General features: G+C 42.1%; 1 protein-coding gene across 3 annotated transcripts in view; it reads left to right on the forward strand.

The window, feature by feature from the left end:
* The window catches only part of LOC144941125 (lysine-specific demethylase 4C-like), a 34,469-nt gene extending 15,552 nt beyond the window's left edge, over positions 1–18,917 (forward strand). For 2 of the 3 annotated variants that reach the window (XM_078867640.1, XM_078867639.1), the window contains exons 10-23: positions 1,580–1,713; positions 2,874–3,154; positions 3,578–3,733; positions 4,329–4,437; positions 5,834–6,009; positions 7,103–7,316; positions 7,608–7,684; positions 8,287–8,342; positions 9,001–9,109; positions 11,648–11,836; positions 12,488–12,658; positions 14,378–14,497; positions 16,499–16,591; positions 17,114–18,917. In XM_078867640.1, the coding sequence (XP_078723766.1) occupies positions 1,580–1,713; positions 2,874–3,154; positions 3,578–3,733; positions 4,329–4,437; positions 5,834–6,009; positions 7,103–7,316; positions 7,608–7,684; positions 8,287–8,342; positions 9,001–9,109; positions 11,648–11,836; positions 12,488–12,658; positions 14,378–14,497; positions 16,499–16,591; positions 17,114–17,287 (2,059 nt within the window). In that variant the 3' untranslated portion in view covers positions 17,288–18,917. The remainder of the gene's footprint in view (positions 1–1,579; positions 1,714–2,873; positions 3,155–3,577; positions 3,734–4,328; positions 4,438–5,833; positions 6,010–7,102; positions 7,317–7,607; positions 7,685–8,286; positions 8,343–9,000; positions 9,110–11,647; positions 11,837–12,487; positions 12,659–14,377; positions 14,498–16,498; positions 16,592–17,113) is intronic. The other variant, XM_078867641.1, reaches the window with a different exon arrangement.
* The last annotated feature ends 3,813 nt before the right edge of the window (positions 18,918–22,730 follow it).

Below are 22,730 nucleotides of genomic sequence, written 5' to 3' on the forward strand. Positions count from 1 at the left end.
TTACACACTCGGAGCAAAAAGTGCTACCTGGCAGCAGGAGTAGTTGAATTTTCAATCATAGCGAGTGAAATGGAAAAATAATGTAATGGGATAATGAGATCATGGTAAATTTAAAGAAATATGCATTTCCAACATGAAAAATATTCAGTTTAGAGTCAATATTTTGGGCCGTAGAGCCAGTCACTTTTAATAATTTATCCTTTCGGTACAGAAGTCTGCACCGGTGCCTTATGTCCAGGTTCTATTCACCAAACAAAATAAAATCTTGAGTAATTTCTGACTAAGTGGGTAACGTATTGGCATATTCTGCAGTATTTGATGAAGAAAACTCGAACACCAATATTTTTCCCAGCCTCAAGCTTCCACAATTACTCAGCTGCAGGCAGCACAACTTGCATAGTTTGGAGTTGCAGAGAAAATCAATTCGGCATTTTTTTCATTGCTTTGTGCAATTTATTGTTTAAAGCATTGTTAAGTTTCTGTTTATTTTGCACCCTTATCCCCCCCACCTCCATTATTTCTTATTTTATCCTTCACTGTGTCAACACCTCGGTAGAATGTGATTATAATTCTCAGGATATAAAAAGTATCTTGGTGTCGTGAAGGATGTGTTTGATGGTGTTACATGTTTGTAGTGTTATACAAGTCATTACAATCTAATCAAAATATTATGGTGGAATGGCTTAATTATGTTAACCGCATTGTTGTTTGATCAAAAGTCAATATTTTTGTCCCCAGAAAGAAACCTAGATTAAAATTTGCATGTGAAGAGGAGTCTGAGAATTGTTCAAGCACTTATTTATTACTCCAACGTACAGCAACACTCTTTCCAAAACCAACCCCGAACACACGTCCCACAGCCCCTTTTAACCCCTCCATCTCCGCCCTCACTCCCAATACACATCCGCGTCGGGCACGCCGGTGACGTCGCTGCCCTTTAACCCCTAACCCCCGTCCAGCGCATTCCCGCGCGTGTGATTGGTGCGTGTTGTAGTGAGAGCGGAGATGTCGTGTTTGTGTGGTACGTGTCTGTGAGGGTGGCTTGCAGATCCCTTACACATGCATAGCTCTAGGCAATGAATACAGAAAATGTGTGGTCCCTGGGTAAAGCACAGATAATTGATGTGCAGTCAAAGTAATGATTTTAGAAATGTATTTGTCAAAACTTGGCCGTTTAATTGTATTTCATATCATGTTCAAGTAGTTACTTACATCAGGAGTATGGTGGTGCCTAATTATTTGCATCAAATTGTTTGCAGCACTAATTGTGTTGATGGGAGCTATTTTCTTTATAGCCTAAACAATATTCGAGCAAATATATTAAACGCAACCTATAAGTCAATATATATTGGTTAAACTCTGGAGGCAGGCTTTGTTTACTGTCATGAGTAAAGAAGAAGAGCAAAAACAATCTTCATATGAAAACGTGCTGTTTTTAAATAAGCTGCCCATTATTTGAGCATAAATCTAATGACTCAGAATGGTAATTAACTTTATTCAGTTGCCAAGCACAGTCTTGAAAATCGCGTGACTGCTTCACTTAATCCCTCGTGTTTTTTGCCGTTCCGTGCAATCGCAGCCCGCTGCGCTTCAAGACTGTGCGTGCGAAGGAAGAGGAGGAGGATGAGGACGAAGATATTGATGACACAGAGGTGAAACTGGAGCCTGTCGATGTGAAATCTGAAGACGAAGACAAGTGGGACCCAACCTGGGGTGAGGGCTGCCGCTCATTCGTGTGCATAACGCAAGTCGTTCTTGTCTCAGATGGCATAGCATGTTGAGTGACATTGTGTCATATCAATTGGAGGTTAACATTTGCGAAAAAGTGTTTTGTCCTGCATGCAAAGCTTTTAGAGTTGGTCGGTTAATAGCTGATGTCCGTAGTTGGTAAAATGGTTTCAGGGGAGAAAATGGTGAAAAGTTGTTTTGGCCTACTGCACATGTTGTCCTTGTTTACTGGACATGTGAAAAAGAGCTTCATAGCTCATCGGATTCTTCCAGTCTAATTAAATATTCTAATAAAGATTATGTTTGCAAAGCACTGATATAATGTTGCATTGCTCTCCCCACGTGTACATGTATTGGCACCGACTGATTCTGGACATGTAAATGTCATTAAGTAAATTAGTGTAATCCCTCAGCCGTTGTGTTTAATGGATCACTTGCAGGTAATTACTGAAGAATCTGGTCTTGTATTGTAAATTAAACTCCTAGCTCTTTATATTCCCGATTCATTCATAAATCGTTTATGTGATATATATAGCTTTGAATCAAATTGCCTTATGGTCCATACAGAGCAGTACATTGGCATGACTGGTAAAATTAGTTGCTTTGGAGTTCTCTCAAGGGATCTAACAAAACAACGCCCCTCCATTTGTTAGCTAATTAAACAATTTGATCATTTCCTGGCTCGCATCACCATGAATACACATAGCCATGTCTCGGACATGCATTGAGCGTGTTGGGCCGTAGCCGATTGATGGTCCAGCCTTGTATCAACACAGATGGAGTTCCTTATGCTCAGGGATTGAGCCAGGATGCATCTGCTGTTGTACGTGCTGTAGTTGACGGTAAACAGGTGTCTGGTGATGATGATGAATGTCAGGCTTTTTCTTTGCAAATGAGTCCTACAAATAAATCTAACGTACATTAAGTTGGCAAGCATACCTGTCAACAACAGACCCTATGTAGCCACAGTACACAAGAAACTTAACTTTTTACTTTCCAGCTGCAGCATATGCACATACACACAACAGTTATTTGATGTGCTCTTTAAGCTTCTTAGCTCAGTGGGCCTTGCCCACAATAAATCTAACCAAGGTAAAATGAATGTAATGCAATGTTTCCTTGCTGTTATGTTACCGTCTTGGCAGATTTGGCAAAGCATATTGAGAAAACAAAAAAGAAACCGCGAGAGAAGCTCCGTGGGAAAGATGCTGCCCCCCCAGGAGGCAAAGCCAAGAAGAAGCAAAAGGAGTTCCCCGTGGATACGCTTCCAGAGCCTGTGCAAGTGGAGGAAGTTCCACAAACTAGTGATGGCCCTCAGAGCACAGCAACGGTGGAAAAACCGAGGGCCAAGCGCAAACTGCTTCTCACACTGCAACCCAAGGTCACCAAACGGGTGGTGTTCAACAAGGATGCTTTTGCTTACCAGGTACGTGGAGTGGAAGCCCTCATGTGTGTGCTGGGGCAAGAACGTTGCCCCCCCCCCTGATTTGTGCGGTTACTTTTGGTTATGGGATTGTGAACGAGTGTAGAACTTCATTTGTAAGATTTTATTGTTCGTGTAGGAATGCGTTTTGTTACTATGGACATAATGTGGAAATGACTTTTTTGCCCGAAGTAGTTACGTTGTAACCTCTATGGTGCTTAACATTTAATTATGCCTGGTATATAAAATGTGCTTTTCATGTAAAATGTGTTTTTCATTAAAGTTTCACCTTTTTTACATGTTTTGCATTCTTAACATTGTTCTAGTTTCCATTCTCGCATACAGTACGCACACTCGCTCGTCAACACTGTTGTTTACAGGATTGAATTGCCTTTTCATCACTTGCTGACTTTTTTGTATTTTCAGGAGGAATTCATGCAGTTCACGAGCGGAAAGGTAAAGGAGCCGCGTAGAGAGGGCGAGTCGGCCACAGATGCGCTTGAGCTGCTGTCCCCCGGCGAGCTGAGTGAGGGGGAGGCCATGGTCATCGAAGCCTGCATCAACCCAGAGGATGTACTCAAGGTCACCTGATGCCTCCCATATACTCTGCACTTGCACATGTCTGGAAATTATATTTTACTTTCTCTTGTGGCTGTGCTTAATGCACTTGTGCATCATGCCAGAATGCACCTTTTATTCATCTGTTTCATATCTGAAATCCTATTGTAATTGATGTCTTCTCAATAGGCATGCAATAATGCATTATTTTGTCATTTTAATTTTTATGCCCATGGTGTGTTTTGAATGTTGCCTGTAGGAATCAATATTTGATTACATGACTCCTGCAGTTACTAGAGGTTGCTACATTTACCTTGACATAAAAGAAATGATTGCATTGAATAGATCCCGAATTTTAGACACTTCATATTGTCTATGCAAATAGGACTTAACATAACTACTAAATCCCTGTTTCGTCGATTTTTACAAGGGGGCAAAGATTTACACATCTCTGAAAATAAACTTGAGTAATGATTGTGAAATTTCTAATAGTGAACACGCCTGTTGTTGGGAACGAACGGGTAAAAACAATGTCCTACAAGGTGGACAGTACCCGTGTAGGACCGCGGTTGCTGGTTGTGTGCTGACGTTGCCGGTTGTCGGGTGACGTTTCATCCAGAAGGTGATGGCAGCCAAAAAGCGGAGCAAGAGCCGGCGGCAGCCCCTGAGCAAGCTGCCCATTCGATTCCCCATCTCCGTGGTGAAGCAGGAGTCACCCAGCGATGAAGGTGTGAGGCACTCCGCAGTAATTCATTTTCTAAAGCTGTGAGATTGATTGATAATTAATTCAACACTCACAGAGTCACTCCAGTCACTCGCTCGCTGGCGGTCGGTTGTCTCGTTACTTTAAAAAAGATATTTTTTATTGCTGCTGCCATGGATTACTGTTCTTCCACCCATGTTAGGACTGTCTACTAGACTGGCTGTTTTGACTCATCCATACTGTGTGCAACTTTATTGCAGGTCCAAACATTTTTTTCCTTTCGACTTTTTTTTTTCTTCACACTGCTCTACTTTGGAATTCCTCCCGATTGTCTCCTTTACTCGAATTTTTCATGACCTTGGTTATTTCAAGAAATATGTAATCTCTTCTACCATCAATGGTGCTGTTTGTTACTGGTTGCCTGGCATTATATGCCTTTGGGCCTGTGTGAGGGAAACTGTTGTAAAAATTCTTCCTGCTGTTTGTTTTCATGTGAGGGGGGGGGGGGCCTTGACATTGAGGAGGAAGACTGCTCTTTCCACAGTGGGTATCATTGAATGCAAATGGTGTGGATGTCTGCCTGATATTGCGCAACCATCAACATTTTGCTCTAGCAGAATTTTGACTTTTCTGCTTGGTGGCTGGAGGCAGTGGTGGTTGATGAAACTCGGTCGGTTTACTGAGCATTGGCAGTAACTTGAATCTCCTTTTATGTGAATTTGCAACCAATTGGTAGTTAATTTAGCAATCTCTTTCTGTTTTCAGTCTTTCTTGCTTGTAATAAAATGCATTTGAAACAGGTCTGTAGAGATAAAATATAACCAAGAAATAACTTGTGCAGAGAAAAGCTGATTTCTTAAGCTATCATCATACATCATTTTAATTTTGAATTGCAGGTAATTGTATGCAAAATCCTTGGCAGCATAACTTGTAAATATGGTGTTTATTTTATTCTGAGATGTGGGTTGCACATTTTTTTATCGTCTTATATCTAAAGTTTACCTGTGCTTGGTGCAAATTAGTTGTGCTTTCCCTGGTGTGTTTGAATTATCGTTCGTGTGCGCGTGTCTCTCAGGGTGCACACTTGGAAAGGTTTTCCTGTCTTTTTGTCTGCACTTGCTTAATGTGACCCAATCTTTGAAATTAAGGTTGACCCACATGACCAGAAATTGGGGCTCTCTTGTGGACTTTTCTACAGGAATAATGAGTGTCTTTGGAAAATTAGTTATTTGGGCAAATTAAGACCTTATGTTCTGTCATTCCTCTGTGCTGCCTGTTTAAGTTGTAGTAAAGTAACATAAACACATCTTTGACATCACGCCTAATTTGTATAAGCCGCAAATTCTTCCCCCCAGTATCAAGTGCCCATCCCATTGGCCTACCTTGTGCTAACGTGTCTACAAACACAACACTCCTCGCAGAATTGCCGGAAGTGGTGTCCGAGGAGGAATCGGAGGCCGAGTCGTGGGCACGGCCACTGGCGCACCTGTGGCAGACCCGGCCGCACAGCTTCCTGGCCGAGCGCGAATACAACGCGGCAGCAGCTCGCAATGAGCCCTACTGTGCCATCTGCACCCTCTTCCACCCCTACTACAGGGTAAGGCGCTTATTTTGCCTACCCACACACCACATTATTCACTTGGTACTCTACGCCTCTTTTCATAGCTGCTATGAGGCTTTGCATTAAGGTTTTTGTTGAACATGCACTGCTTTTGCCAGTTTTCTCTATTAAATGTGAAGATACTCCTGTATTTTTTGAAAAACAAACTTTTATTCCTTATCACATTGATTAAATAATTGGAAATAATGCTTTTCATTCCCTGTAGTCTTACTGAAAGTTATCCTCAGGTGTCCTTCTAAAATTTTCTTTGGACTTTCAATAAAAAAATTATTTTGCGCTCAGATTTCCTCTGCATTCTGAGAAATAAAAAAAATTGAAGACCTTGACTATGCAGGTATATTGTAAACTCAATACACTTTATGGCCCAATACAGAGTAACATATTCGATTCAAAAGATACATAAGACATGGACATTTGCCTTTTTAAGAGTCATCCAGAGTGCTGGTCTCGGGAGTACAAAAGTGCTTAGTAACCCAGGCATTCCATTTAACCCCTATTGACATTCTGACCACATTGCCTGCTGCAGTAACAATAGCATTTAACAACACAAATTGGAACATGAAGCCATGCTAGAGATAGCAAGCCTTGTTAGCAGCATGTACATTGGTGAATAATTGGTTAGATTGGCTTTTCCAATCGATAATTGTATAGCCACATTACACATGGATGTTATTTTAACGGTTGCTTTGAGGTGCGGTTGCTTTGAGGTGCAGTTGCATTTACAATCTGCCTAAATCCAACGTGTAATTATTTAAAATGTACTGTTTCTCTTGGAAGATGTTTTTAAAATTTGTTTTAGAATTTTCATACGGGGATGGTATTTTTATTGACCAGCACGAATGTTTGTCAGATTATTTTACACTAGGAATAGTTTTGGTCAATAAAGTTAGCAAAGTGTTACCTTCCTGTTGGTGAAACATCTAGTTGCTCTGAGCAAGCCCGAGTCTAGAATTGTTCTACTTCTGTAGCACCCAGAAGCACACAAGCATTTTACGTGCCTACATGTGTTTTTCATACGTACCTATATTACATTTTCGCCCCAAAAAAATCCACATTCGTATGGCTTCAGTCGGAAGCCGAAGAAGAGCCCCCCGAGAGTTCAAGCACCACTTCTGGGACGAACGTGCCCACCGTGGGCATGCAGACAAAGCCGCTCATCCCCGAAATGTGCTACGCGTCGTGCGGGGAGAACACAGACCCGCTGCCTGGTGGCTCTCTGCTTAACGAGGACGGCACCAGCACCCTCATCTCCTGTGCAAAGTGTTGCCTGCAGGTGCACGCAAGTAAGAGTTCTCTCCCTCACCCTTTGCTCACCTCTGTCTTGTCGACTGTGTACATCTCTCAACCTAAAAAAAACCCCAGCTTTTTGCGAGTGGCACTGGTGCTTGAGTTTTTGTTCGGCGCGGCACGTTTCTTGTCTGTGTGCGCGTGCACGCGCGTGTGAGAGAGTGCTCGGCTCGATTAGCGGCGAGCTTTGTTGTGCTGCCATAATGGCGGTGGCTGGCCTCCCCTGGTAATTGGTTTTTGCGTGCTGTAATGGTGTGCCGTGATTGCTGTGTGGTTTGCCGTGACAGGTTGTTATGGGGTCGGGGCACAATCCTTGTCAGATGGCTGGAAATGCTCTCGATGTGCTGCGGAGGCCTGGACTGTGGTGAGTCCATTTTACTTCTTTTACTAAAATCTTTTAGTCTGAAGCTACATTGCAATATTCCATCACTGAAATAGTACCTCCACTTAAGCATAAACCTCAATAAAATATACTGTCATTTGAATGTATTATTCTTTAATGTTTTCATAATGTCACAGTTAACCAGACTTGATGTCAGTATTGGCGGTAGTATATATTTTAATATTTGTTTCGTATATGTTAGGGTTAGGACCTGCAAAGGAGAGGGATATGTTTTCAAGCCAAATTTGCATTTTATTACATTCTGCTTTTATACAATTTACCTCTCCAGCAATAATTATATAGTGCTCAATTGTGGTATCACTTAATGCTCAACTAGCTACAGCAGTGCTTATGAGTGCAAAATGCAACATATGTATGCTTCATTTGTGTACAATTTTTATGTAAAAATGTTTCAACATCTAAATTGTATATATTTCTTAAATCAATTTTTATTGCTTTGCCAGGTTTTTTTGGTGTTGAGATGCCTATTATGGATGTCCCTTTTAATGTGCAACTGGTTGTTGCTACTAAAGCCGTTCTTTTTGCAATTATTGTGTAATTTGTGCTTGTTTGCTTTATCATAGGATTGCTGCCTGTGCAATTTGAGAGGAGGCGCCCTCCAACAGACCACAGACAACAGGTACGGAGCAGCAGCCGTGGTCTCCATAGGGCCACATCACGCTGTACCAAACAGCTCGTATACCTTAATATGTTATGGTAGCAGAAGTCTTTAGTTTGATGCATAGTGCACCTAGTCGCACCGTTCCGCAGGCTATAAACATAGCATATTTAGTAATATACACGGTCCAAATCCATTTAGGTGCAAATACTTTTCGTCTCCGAAGTGTTTTAGTGCCGCTTCTTCAATTACCTTTTGTGATTCAAAACAAACATATGCTTAATGGGTTTTACGGATTGTAAATAAAACAGTTTGATTCATTTTCATATATGCCTTCCTCTGGGTAAATAATAATTTTGCAGGTTTTACATTTTGATTGGCAGGTATTCTCGTAGGACAGTAATTTATTCCTGATTTTAAGATGTTAATTATTTTGCACTTCGATGCTTGCGATTGGTTAGAAGTGCAGTCCATGTGGAATTTGCGCGCACCACAAGACGCACGTCGATTTGAGTTGCGCTTGTGTGGCCGCAACACTCGGATGTGATGTTGTCTGGCAGATTTTGTTTTTTTGCACGTGCAGTTTTCTGCACCCGGCTACCACGTTTGATATGCTCCGTTGTGGTGTGGGTGGGCGTTCTTGACAAGCGGGTGTCGTATGTCGTGCGACCATTTACAGATGGGTGCATGTGATGTGCGCGGTGGCAGTGACTGAGGCGCGCTTTGTGAATGTAATGGAGAGGAGACCAGTGGACATCAGCCGCATCCCTCCTCCGCGGTGGAAACTGGTACTTGTTTTGTTTTACTTGGTTTCTTATTGATATGCTATCGTAAGGTGGAGCAGAGCAGTGCGGGATGGTGGTTAAGCGCACCCTTACCATGAGCTCGATGACCAGAGTTCGATTCCAGTCTGCTATCGTCAGTGGTGAGTGATATTTGAACTGGTCCAGGACAACCCCCAGCTTCATCAACCTCTACACTGACCATTGTGGTGAAGTAGAGTCAAACAACCCCTATCATATTTCACATGGGCAAGTCTTCATCCAGCAGTAGATTGACAAAGGATTGTTAATGCAGTAAGGCTAAATTAGATCATCATACTCGAGTCGAAAAGCATTTTGTTTAAACTCAAATACAACCCAACATGCTGAACCTTGGTACATTTTTAGCTCATGGTGCTTGAGCATTTCATAGCTCAGGTTTACAATGACATCTCGGTTTGCATGTAGAGCAGAATTATTTGCAGTTGCGGAAGACAAATCTGAGCGTTCATGAGGCTGAAAATGTTAAAAAAATTACTGCATCTACAACATATTTGTCTGTACATGTGCGTTTGTAAACAGCTGGCAAATGTTAATGCTGCAGAGGAATTCTGCCAACCATTAAGGGACAGGGCCTGATTAGTGCACAGACGTTGGCAATCCAGTTCACGCAGGCAGGGAGAGCTCGCCGGACATTAAATGTGCTTTTAACCTGGAACGCACCCAGTTACAGATCCTCTTTAATCAGAGCAAAGTCATTAGCATCCGACGCCGTCTGTCCGCCACACTATGAGCTGTTTTGCAGCCCTGCTTTGGAAAATTTCTGTTGAGCAGCTGCTGCTCTGCGCGCTTGCCTAGCACTCGGGATGCTTTGCTTGCAAAACTAACGATCGTTTTAGCTCACTGTCACTGTAAAAAATTGCATCGCTTTTTTATGTAGTCACCTTTTAACCGAAAGACTTTGTGTTTTATTGGCTGCCGTTAGCCAAATGGAATTAAACTGTTTGTGGTGCACGCTGAATCTTGCTGCAGGTGATGAAAAATAAATGGCCAGAGTTGTTCATCTTTGTTTTACTTGCGTAAATTTGGTCGGGTTAATCAAAATAGACACCACCTAAATCATTGCCTTGGTGTATATTTTATGTTTCAGGGCTATACAATTGAGGCCAATAAATATGCCCTTTTAGCCATCCTCAAGGAAAACTTTCTGATTGCTAGTCCTCTTTGCTTCCCCGTGTGTGTGGCTATTTGTGGGTTGTTGGAAACTAAGAATGTTTTTTTTTATACAAATGGTTTGTTTTTATAAAGTAAATTTATAGGATTGTTAGTAAGAAGGCTATTTTTGCACTGACGACTTCAATGCACTTACTGTTTGGTAATTAATATATGATTGTCGTAAAGAATCTATTTTAGCATTTTTAATAGCTGTCTACGGAGACTTTGCCCAATTGAGTGCCGTTGGCTGCCTGTCAGGCTTGTTTTGCATGACATCTAATCCTTTTCGCTGCACGTTCATTTGGCTTTCACAATTTTGAGGACTAACATAAATTATCCGTAGATTAATTTGTTATTAAATGGTGCCTTTTTTGAACTGTGTGTACTTTTCCACCAACTCCTTGAGTGACTTAAAAATGTAGTTAATACCGCCGCTGTCTGCTGTGTGGCTCATGCTCGTTTGACATTTAGCTGTCAGTAACTCCGCTCTTGGTGTGTTTTTGCTGTCTTTTCTTGGATTTTCTGTTTGCACATAGTCACTTTAAGATGTTTTCTTGTTCATGTTTTTGTTTGTTGCGGTTGCACCCGATTTCAAGAGCCGAATGGCTCACAGGGCTATACCTAATAAATGAACTTGAGCGGGTGCTCTTTTGCATAGTTTCCAGTGGTCATGTAGGCACCATTTTTGTTTTAGTGATAGTCATAGTCTGTGGATTTTTTATTACATCATTTTCTTGGTCTTAGTTGACTAAAGCATTAAAAAACAGTCCACTTATAAAATGTTGGTGTGAGGGGCACGCAGGTTCCCCGCCGAATATTACCGGGTCGTTAATTAATTAACTTGGTGCACTTCTAATACATTTCACTCAATATTCTTAGTCTGCGTCCTCATTCAGACAAGTTAACGTTGTCCCGTTACGACAATGCTTGGGTCTTTCGGTAGTTGTAGTCATCGTCACGCTTGACAATATTCTTGGTCATCGTTGACTGAAATAAAATGTACGTTGACATATACGTAGCCAACCGGAAGTGTGAGGGAAAGGCAACAAACAAATATTAACATGTGCTTATCATTTTCATAATTTTTAATCGATTCATACATGCCTGTTTGATGACTAGCATTGTGAGCATAAGTATTGAATTCACCAAGTGACTTAGGCATGTTAGCGCATACCTGGTGAGCAAGCATTTATAGGACGCAAGCATTTATTGATTTGTGAAACTACCAGACAAGTGTCAAAAAGCATTATAGCTCATCGGATTCCTCCAGGATAAATAAATGTTCCGATTCTGAACTCAACAGAAAAAGCAAGTTGTAAAGAAATAAAAAAACAACGTTGCCGTTTGCAGAAATGCATCTTCTGCCGGAAGCAGCATCGGAAGGTGCAGGGTGCGTGCGTGCAGTGCTCGTACGGACGCTGCCCGACGCCGTTCCACGTGACATGCGCCCACGCTGCCGGCGTCCTCATGGAGCCTGACGACTGGCCGTACGCCGTCTACATCACGTGCAGCCGGCACAAGACTGGCACGCAGGGCACGGTATGAGTGGGTGGGCGGGGCGGCTAAAGGTCCTGCTTATCTCCACGTGTGAACGCCGTGTTTCTGGACTGTAGGAATGTAGCACGCACGTAAAAGCTATTTACCCTTCGCTCTGGCAATTTGGTTAATTGTTGTAATTTAGTTTTTTGTCTAGCTTTTACAAATTCCTTTTGTACTGTTTCTATTTTTCTTTTTTTCATGGAGTTTTGTTTACCCAAGTTATATGAATGTAGACATTACCATAGCATTTGCATAATTGGTCAGCAATTCTCACACGCTTGATTCATGGTGGGCATTGTGAGCGTAAGTGACGATTTTAATGAGCGATCACTCCTGTGATCAAGAATTTAAGAGGCAGGTGTTTCTTGATTTGTTAAACTCTGAAGTCTTTTCGGTTGTGAGGTCAATTATTGGCAGTACTGAAGGTGGTTTAGTAAGTCCATCTATGCAGACTTTTAAGTGTTATTAGAATCATGTGGTTGTATTTTCTCTGGGACCTGCTCTTTCCTCCATATGGAAAATACTCCAATGCAATCGACCAAACACCCTAATGCAATGGCCTTCCTAAAATATAGTCTTGATGATATGCTTTCATGTGGGATGTTTGCTGCAACATATCTGTTATTGAACAGCCACGTGTTTTGCCAACAGAAGAGCAGAAATGCTCTGCAGGACGTAACCGTCGGACAGACCGTCATTTCCAAGCACAAAAACAGCCGCTATTATCATAGTAACGTGATTGGCTTGACCACGCAGACCTTCTACGAGGTCAATTTTGATGATGGATCGTACAGCGACAACCTTTTCCCCGAGGATATAACGGTGAGAACGCTGCGAGAGGAGTGATAATGTGCATCTCTTGGCACATACAATTCAATCACGGGAGAATGATGTTTCTTTTGGCCTGCTCTCTTTTTAGCTAGATAACGTTCATACCATTTAATAACGTTGCCAAGTTGGTGCGTTTCTGTACTTTTATGACACAGCCCTGATAGACTCCTGGAAGTCAATGGGCGATTTACAATGACAGCTTGAACATCCATTTGATAATCCACAACTCCAGCTTAATTCCTTAACATTATTCCTTAGTGCTTAAACGACTTAACGTCATGTTGTTCTCCAGCTACTCAACCTATTTTTCTCTCCTGCACATTATGTCCCTGGACTCGCATCCCATTGAACAGGTCAATAACGTTAATTATATTGGAGTTATCTTGCACTCAAAACTGTCCTTGAGGGCCCACATTGATAATGTGCCCAATATGATAAAAAAAAACTAAAATTTGATTCCTCCATGGAAATAAACTGCCATTTCGTCATCCACCATCCTCTCCCCATCTTTGACTATTGTGACATCATCTACTGTCTATTCTTCGAAATCACTTTAAAACGTCTTGTTCCATTATACCACTGGGTCTTCTGCTTTGCCCTTGACGCCCCCGATAGAACGCATCATTTCAACCTCTAGATCCCTTTCAATTTATCTCCTCTTGACAACTGAAGAGACCACCACTGGGCTGTCTTTATTCTAAAAGTCCTTAAACAAATGTGGCAAATATCTAAAGCACCTCCTAATCTGATAAATTCCCAGTGGGGGCAGCCTCTTCCTAGTAAAAAAAAATACCAGTTTTTATAATACTAGGTTTGGTGATGCATCTTTCCACACTGCCCCACGTTATTGGAATGCCCTTGTGTCTGAGCTCAGGTTCGGCTCCACAAATTCAAATAAACTCGGAACTCCGAATGCACAGTTCGGTTGATGCACCGGTACCCAACCCATTAGCTGTTACTTCTGCATTCCCGTGATGGTTACGTTGTTTTATTCGCTCGATTGTGTTTGCTTAGTCTTGAGTGCATATTATCTACAACCATTTACTACATCCTTGTTTTTGTTGCAATGTTTCTGTTTTGGTGCGGTATAGTTTATTTCGTCAATATTGTAAATTGTTCTTTCAGCAGTTTTTGCCTGCACCTTGTAATGTTTTTGTTCCTGTCTGCACAACTTTCAGAATCAGAATATTTGTTCATACTGGAAGAATCCGACGAGCTTATACATCTCTTTCACTAAATAGGACATTCATGAATTGTACTAGTCTGTTAAAACTTTTTTACCAGCTTGTTTAAATTTACTACTTGAATCCTTTTTGCGTTTTGACGAGTGCTATACATTTTCAATCATACTAAATACATGGTGATGAATGCCCAGAGCAGATTGCGCTTGTTTTTACGATTTAATCTAAGAAACAGATTACTCAGATTTATTAGCATTTTATTGCCACTCAGAAAACATAAAATGTAAATTAAAAAGGGGGGGGGGGTTATACTTCAGGAAAAACAGAGGCGACTATGTGATTGTATTGCTGCTCTCAACGAGTGTTATCTTGCAGTGTAACAACAAATATGATTAATGAGTTGTGTGTCTTTGTTGCCGTGAGGTGGGCAAGCTTGTTGCTGAATGTTATCATGCGGGGTGGGGTGGGGGGAGGTGTTGAGCGTGGTTTCTGTAGTAAAGTTTTTTTGTTGCTGGTTTTTGTTGTACAGAGTCACAATTGCCTGGTGCTCGGTCCGCCTGCGCCTGGCGAAGCAGTTACCGTGCGTTGGACCGATGGTCAGCTGTACGGAGCCAAATTCGTCGCGGCTCACTCCATGCAAATGTTCCAGGTGAGAAGAAACGTTTCTCTCTCTCGGGTGTTTTTTTTGCGTGTGGGGAGTAGTGACGGGCCTGGTTAGAGCCACTATGCCACAATGCTTGTTTACCTGACCTTTTAATTCATGACCATGGTCCTCTGTGGCAGGTAATATCTGAACTTTCCCTGTCCCCCCCCCCCACCTAGGTCTCAAATCGGCATAAATGAGAACTTGGTGTCTGAGCTGGCGCTGCTGAGATATTTTGGGTTTTAATCTCAGCAGCTGCCTGTAATGAAGCCAGGTTCCCACGTGTAGCCAGGCTACCAATAACTGAACAAAAGAATGATTAATTCGTTTTTTAATAATTCGACAATCTCATGCCAAGAGTGTTTGGGGGATAGTGTATCCTGTTCTGACCCATGGAGCACACTGCATTTTTCATCTCATGGCTTAACACTGATGGCACAGTTGGAATCAATTGTGTGTAGAGACATGAGTATCTGGTGTAGCATATGGACATCAGTACTGAGGAGCTTTGGCGACTAAGTTGTTGTGCTGCCCCGTCACTCCATTGCATGTTATGCTGCCCTTAATGGGTGCTCACTGGCACAATTTAGAAAAGTTGAAATCGATCAAGGCAGCTTATCAATATTCCAGAAGAATAAACGTAGTGGCCTGTCTGCTTCCTGTATTGACAAATGTATCAGAATGCATATCTGGACTTGCTCTGATAGACAGGAATAGGAGCACATGGATCTGGGAGCAAGTAAAACTCAGACATGCTGACTCAAGAGAAAAGTAAATGGGCTTGGGTATGACACAGACCAGATTGTTATTGGTGGACAATCGTGGTGATGGAATAGCAGCCGAAGGAGAGAACACAACTGAGAAGATGGAAATTGTGGAGACGAACCTATGACATCAGTTCTTGTGCAAGAGTGATGTGATGGCTTTCATCTAATATTAGATGTACAAAGGCTGCCCTGCACCCTGTATTCTCGTGATAAATAAGTTGTATTATTCTGTGTACGACGTGAGTGTTAAAGCATATATTAATATATGAACTAAGAAATATGATCATTTGCTACAATCAATCGGAATGCATCTTGTAAGGTTAAATCAAAATGGTGGTACATTGTTAAAGGGAAGGAAAATGTATTAATATCGTCAACAAATTAAGTGGTTAGCTGCTCATTGAGAATAGAGGGCAGTACTCCTTTGTTTACAGCACTGAGCCAGTGGTTTAAGTTCTGCATTTGGATGGAAGGGGTGAGTCCGTCCATACATATGACAACCCTGAAGGTCTGATGGGCCGAGTTAACCCGCCCCCCCGCCTCCCCCAGGATTTGAACCCACAACCTTCTGGCCACGAGCCCCTTCCTGTCCTGCTGAGCCACCTGTCCAGTTAATAATAGATTCAAAATAAGTTTTTTTTATAATATTTGTTATGTTATGGTGTATTTATATGCTCTGCAATACAGTTCTTTCATTGTCATTTTAATAACATTTCTTTTATAAACATTAGAACTAATATTTGTGCCTCCCTTGATCTTATTTTCGTTTTAAGTGAAGGTATTCTCTATCAGAGCCGTCTCTGTTGAAACCCCAACACAATTTAATTTCAAAGACATTCTGCCAACAAGAGGCTAGAAGGTTACAAATGGCACTTGATTGAGTGTTAGAACTGTGGCACGTTTTCACATTGTGTGTACAGGTGACAAATTGTGGAAAATTTTCAAGGCCCAAATATTGAATTGTGCCCAAGTTATATTAGCTGTCAAGAATTGCCAATTGTTGTATTGATTGTTCCACTTACGTCTCATGCTGACCACTTGATAATGAAAGCTGTAGTTTGTGTGAAGGATGTCCTTTACATTGGAGCTCCTTGGAAAGCGCTGCGAGTAAATGTTTACAATCAGGCATTTGGGTTTTTTCTGCATTCTTGTTTTTGCCATTTGCTAACAATGATTGATAAGCATGTCATTAGAAGGCTTGGATTCTATCCTCTTGACTTAGAAATGTCATGTGTCACAGGTTGAGTTTGAAGATGGCTCCCAGAACACTGCCAAGCGAGAAGACATTTATACATTGAATGAGGACCTCCCAAAGAGGGTCAAGACAAGGCTGGTAAGATGTGAATTTTGGAACAACCTTGACAAACAACCATGCATTTGCAGACACTCAGCAGTCACAATACAAGTGTTTTTATATAATGATATTTTCCATGAAAGCCTGTGATAAGTTGTATAATTTGCAGTTTTTCCAGCAATGTCCTTTTCTGGATTATCTTTTAAAGGTGTTTGTGCAGAAAAACATGTTTTTTTTTAGAAAACTCACGTGCCTGGGTGATTGATTGTGCAGTGGGTTGCACACCACCTTTCAAACCCAGCAAATTCAGTTTGATTCTTTACCATAGACAACTTTAGTGCCAATTAATCATGGGGCACATCTCGGTCATCTCGCCTTCAAATGATTACACGTCGCAATTTGCAAATCGGCACGGAAGAGACAAATAGCAGCCAGGTATGGTTTTGGCCACAAACACTTCGTATAGTTTGTAATCCGTAAAGTGCTCATTAACAACACTTGTACCGACAGTGTATGATGCTAAACATGTGGTATTATATCGCTCTGTTGGCGTGCATGCAGTCGCAGGCTTCGGACATGCGATATGACGACGTCTTTTACGGCAAGATGGTGGCGCAGGACTCGAAGCGACAACGTGTGCTCAACCCCAAGTACTCCGAGGACTACGTGGAGCACACTGCCTATCGCTCATTCCTCGAGCAGGCCTTCCCTGGCCAACCACGCCCGGGACCCTAGCCTGGGCAAGTAAATTGTACCCCAGGCCAGTAATCAAAATATAAAAAACAAATTCAACAAATATTCCCACATCTTTCTGGAGGAGGTCATCATGCAACATCCAAATTATTTTTTAAACTGCAGAGGCTTGAGACCTTTTCTTTGATTTGGACATGCACATTGCCGTTACGTCATGTTTGGCCCAATTCTCAGGCATCGAAAGAGCCTTGTATAAAAGCCCCTGACCCCTATACGTCTGCCATCCTCTTGTTCCCTCTTGGTTGCCAAGACAATGTCAGACGGAAACCTGTAAAAGATGTCTCCTCTCTGTAGCCCATTTATACTTAATACGTTGTTTTGGGATGTAGATTTATATTGTACAAATGTTCTTGCACATAGGTGCATTTTGTGTGAATGTATTGATACATTAGCTTCTGTTTATTACAGTGCACATTTTTTTGGAACATGTTTAGAAATGCAATTGTCATCTTTACTTCAGTATGCTCTGCAATAGAAACAATGTAAGATTGCGTGTATAGTTCCACCCTGTATAATGTGTTAAACCTTATTTACAGTACATCTTATTTTTTTCAAAAGAAAGTTAACTCTCACGTGTTTTATTTTTCTCATGTATTAAGGTTTTTTCATGTAACATAGTATTTGCAGAATGTAACATAACAGAATGTAGACTGAAAATACAATGTTTTTCAACGTGCGTTGTTTTGGTTTTATCCTTAAAAGAAATCCCTGATTTTGAGATGGTCAGAAACTCACGACTGGGTTTTTACACTGGCATATTTCTCAATATTTGAACACTCTTGGCATTGTACCTCCGCACAGTTTGAGCTTTAATACTGAACTGTCCATGTGTGAATGAGTTTATTAGTACATTTGGAACGTGTGGATTGTAATATAGGAAAACAACTCGTGTCAAAATTGACTACACATTTTTGGGATCTTTGTGTACATGGCCAAGCTTATTTAAATTTGTTTGCATATTTTTTCGTTAACTTCGCTGTTGAACCAGAATATTGGTATTTTATTTAGAACGACTTATGTAGATTTGTTAATTATAGTAATTGCACGTGTAATTTTCCATCCCTTCAATTTTAAGAGCTTGATTTGGCAAAGAGCAATTGTAGAAATGGAGGCTTTTTCAACGTAACTTTTCCAAACAGGAAAGAGCGTTGCCCATAAGGAATATTTAAAAAAGATTAAAACAAAGTCTGGTTCCAAAGTGTTTTAACCCACGTGAAAAAGCACTTATGAATTGGCTGAGTTAGTCTTTTTTACGTTGACCCAGTAGAGCATGCTTTTTGTACATTTTTTCTTGTTAATTAAATCTTTGAAGGCTATTCTGAAATCCAAGATTCATTGATAAACGTGCATATTGAAATTGTGTAGTGTCTTTTTTAACGTTGAGCATTTTATCCAAGGGTATCGTGTGAATACTGGTGGGAAAGACGTTAAAAGGGTATGCAACCTTGGACGTACGATTACCATTGTCTTATTCGGCTTGTAAAAATTGCGACATTCTTCCCATCCACGTGTAAAAATAACTACTATGTGATTGGTAATATTGTTTAAATTCCACATGGCAATTGCTTTCCTATTTAATACATGTCTGTGTTAATAAAGATGATATGTTGGCTTCACATTTAACAGTTTTGTATTGGTCTTTGTAAGTAGGAGCTACTTGCCATCGTAGCTTCGATGAAAATTTCAAAATTAGTGGCACCACACTCATTAACGCCTCTACCCACGTTGAGTAGGTCTGACTGCCATGCCATTCATTCGTTGTTCAATTGCCACACTGCCTGAATTGAGAACTCATTTCTTTAGAACTTATTTTTGTATGAAATGTGTTGTCCTTCGCCCCACACCTCCGATTGGCACAGTTGGCTACGTATGATGCAAAATAAGTTATACAAATTGCCAGGTCACAATTGCTTATTTCCTCGTACTGCTCGACTTTGGAATGTTCCATACCATTGTCCTTTTTTCCACAAGTTCTTCATAACCTTGCTCAATGAAAGAAACTAACTCTCTTACCCCCGTTGTATTGCTGGCCGCCGTTTTGGGATTTCGGATCTGTCCCTGTGCTTGGCAACGGATAAAAAAAAAACAAAGTGAAAACCTTGCGCTACAGTGAACTTGATACGAAACACTTGTGTGAAAACAAGTTCTCAATGTTATCAAACTGGCAGTGCTGTCACAAATGTGCACGCTGCTACACTTCCACTCTTTTTTTTCCTCAACCTCGAAAAAAGTTGGTGCTTGTTAAGATGTCCCTGAAACGTTACAGTGACGTATCTGTCCAAATTGTAGTGTGCCGAGTTCTGTCGAGCTCGTGAGGGCTCAACCCCGCGGGACTCCAGGTTACCGAGGACTCGCATGCTTCGCCTGCCATTCCGAGTGGAGAAAAGAGGAAAAAGCCCCGTGCCATTGTGTGCGAGACCCATTGTGCCGAGCGCAGTCTGCTGGCCGGCATTGCTTTGTGAGCGCTTAAGAGCCCACTATGCCAAGAAAATTGCAGGGTTTTATTTGTCATCGGAGGCTGTGTTTGGATTGCCGTCTGCCTTGTAAGAATCTTGTAGACGATGAGATTGGAGCCTTTCACAAAATAGGATCACCAAAAGAGCGGATTAATGAACCCTGATATGGTATAATTTAAAAAGAAATTGCAGACTGTCAATCCACTGCTCGATGAAGCCCTCTCGTGCTTTTTGTTATCCTTGGGGATTGCTAGACCATACTTCACCACTGGTGAGCATAAGTTGGCGACTGCATCACCGGTCCCCCACATTCAGTCTGTATATACAGTTATTCTTAAAATGTTAGCTTATTCTGGAACAAATAATACCCTGTTTTTTGTGTAAAGGAATTGGGGTGGAAATGGGGTTCTGAAATTAACTAGGACATTTGATTTTGTAAAAAAATATCTTTAAAAATAACAGGTCGCTATGTCTTGGTTTCAAAACATCCCAATGTTGGTTATTAAATACGTTTATTTAGCACAAATACGTTGGAAATATTTGTCGTAAAATAAATGAACCAAAATAGCTATTGACCAAAATGTAATAATGCGTTTTAGTGCTCACCAAGCCTATTTACTACATTCATAATTCGTGTAGCATTTTCAACAAAATTACATCCTAGTGATATCTTCGAATTTGCAAAAAAGGCTCGCCTTTTATTTAAAGTATAGGGTATATCACAGCACACGATTTGCACATACACAGCTTCGCAACCGTATACAACACCCTATATGCATTCTGACGAATCCGAAAATTCCCGAAAAATTAGGGGCAATACATGACATTTTGGATGATTTACAACGTTTGGTATTAATCTGCATTTCGTGTCGTTACATTTAACTCACTTTGATTAAATTATGTAAACATGTAAAATGTTTGCATGAACTTTTGTGCTGATGAAACCTTTTCAACTGAACGGTGGTGGTGTTCGCTGCACATGGCCTGTAATCCAAGCACTGGAGGAGAGGGTCTACGAGGGTTGTTGGGTTGGTCGCGCGAATGTTGCGAAACTCCCTTCCCGAGGGCATCGAAGTGCCGTAACTCTGGCCTGCCAGGAGGTGGTACGGTCAATATGAACATCCATCTGCATACCTGTGAATACCTTATCAGTGCCTACCTTATTACAGATCAATTCAGACCGTATTGGTCACTCCGTGCCCTCGTACATCTCAACGTTCATCCTACAAAGTCCCATCACAAGAGAAAAAAATAAACTTTCTTTGCCCGTATTGAAACGTCTGTCCGCCGTATGGACCTGAAAACTCAATTTACCTGCACAATAATACGGGTAAACCCTATGGGTTGATAGGTATGCATCTTTTACACATGTACGGGATACGAGTGTTGCCACCTTCCACGCGGGGGCTTTCTCCGGGTGCTCCGCATCCCTCGCACATGAACAAACACTCGTCCTTGATGGGCTAAAAGATTCGTCATTTGGAGCAGGGGTCCCCAACTCCCGGGCCGTGGACCGGTACCGGTCCGTGGCCTGTTAGGAACCGGGCCGCACAGCAGCAGGAGGTGAGAGCGGTGAGTCCTCGCGTGGCCCGCCAGTTATTTTATTATTGACCACTTCCGTCCGCGCCTCTTTCCCGCACTGCGCACTTGTCTCAGTCACAGTTGTGGTGAGCCCACAAGCTGCTAACCCCTAGCCAACATGAGTAAAATAACAAACATCGCTGGAGAGATTATTTGAAAAGTGGGAAAGACCCAATGATGATGACCCCCCCCCCCCCGGTCCGTGAAAAATGTGTCTTCCACGAAACCGGTCCCTGGTGCCAAAAATGTTGGCGACCGCTGATTTCGAGCACTCCACAGCTGGGACATTTGTTGGCACCAGCTCACCGCGTGGGCTCCCTTCTTGCTTGCCTGTCGCTCTTCAGAGCATTTCAAGTTGAAATTATTATGAAACACAAAATGCACACTTGATGTCGAATTCTTTAACAATTGGAATTTAGTGCATAAACAAATGACAATTATTCAATCAACACATTCTAATCCCAAAAATACGAAATTCCAAAATTGGGAATACATTTTTTTTTATTAAATCTGAAACTCATCCCAAACACTAAGACGAGACGAAGATCCCCCTATATAGCCATTAATCGATTGTTGGGGCAGTTCTGTGACGCAGCAGCACTCCCGGCCACCTTTGCCTCCCCAGTTCTGACGCTGAAACACCACACCAGGTTCAATTATCCATCGTCGATATTGGTTGTGAGCGGGAATTAAACTCGGGTCAGCCGGGTTCTCAGCACAGCGCGCTAACCACTGCGCCACCACTCCCCATCCGTAATGCGCGCACACACACACACACACGTGCATACATACACGTGGGGTGCATTCTAGAGCTGCGCGATTCGAGTTATTTGCAGGGCAAGGCGTGATACCTCCGGGAGCTCCCTGCCAGCGGTAGGCTAATTACCAAAGCCAGCGCCAGCTCGCCTGTAATTGTGCTCGCGCGCCTCCCTTGCACTGATACCCCCGCCACCATCCCCCGTCACACGCTGGGCTGTGGGGCCTCCCAATGGTAGCCGCCGGTCATCGCCGCTTAACCGCGATCATCCAGCCTCGCATGTGTGCCCGACACCCCGCCGCTGAGTTCGCCGTGACGGCACCAGCGCACCGTTGGCTTGCATCGTCTTCTTCCAAGTCCCATTATTTCGCGTGGTCAGCATTTCGCTTGTGGTACTTTTGTTGTGTGCATCTCCCCGAGTCACATCCAGCTGTCCTTACTTCAACATCCGCAGCCAGGGGCGTCACGGTGGCTCGGAGATGTTAAAATGCTTTGGCTGGGTATGCAGGTGGTCTTGGGTTCGATCCCGATCCCGATCCTGACGCCTGCTGTATATTTTAAGTTTGCGTGTTCTCTCTCTCTCCGGGTCCTCTGGTTATTCCGTCCACATTTAAGAGCATGCGATTAGGGG

This window comes from Lampetra fluviatilis, chromosome 24, assembly GCF_964198595.1.
Source record: "Lampetra fluviatilis chromosome 24, kcLamFluv1.1, whole genome shotgun sequence".
Lineage (NCBI taxonomy): Eukaryota > Metazoa > Chordata > Hyperoartia > Petromyzontiformes > Petromyzontidae > Lampetra > Lampetra fluviatilis.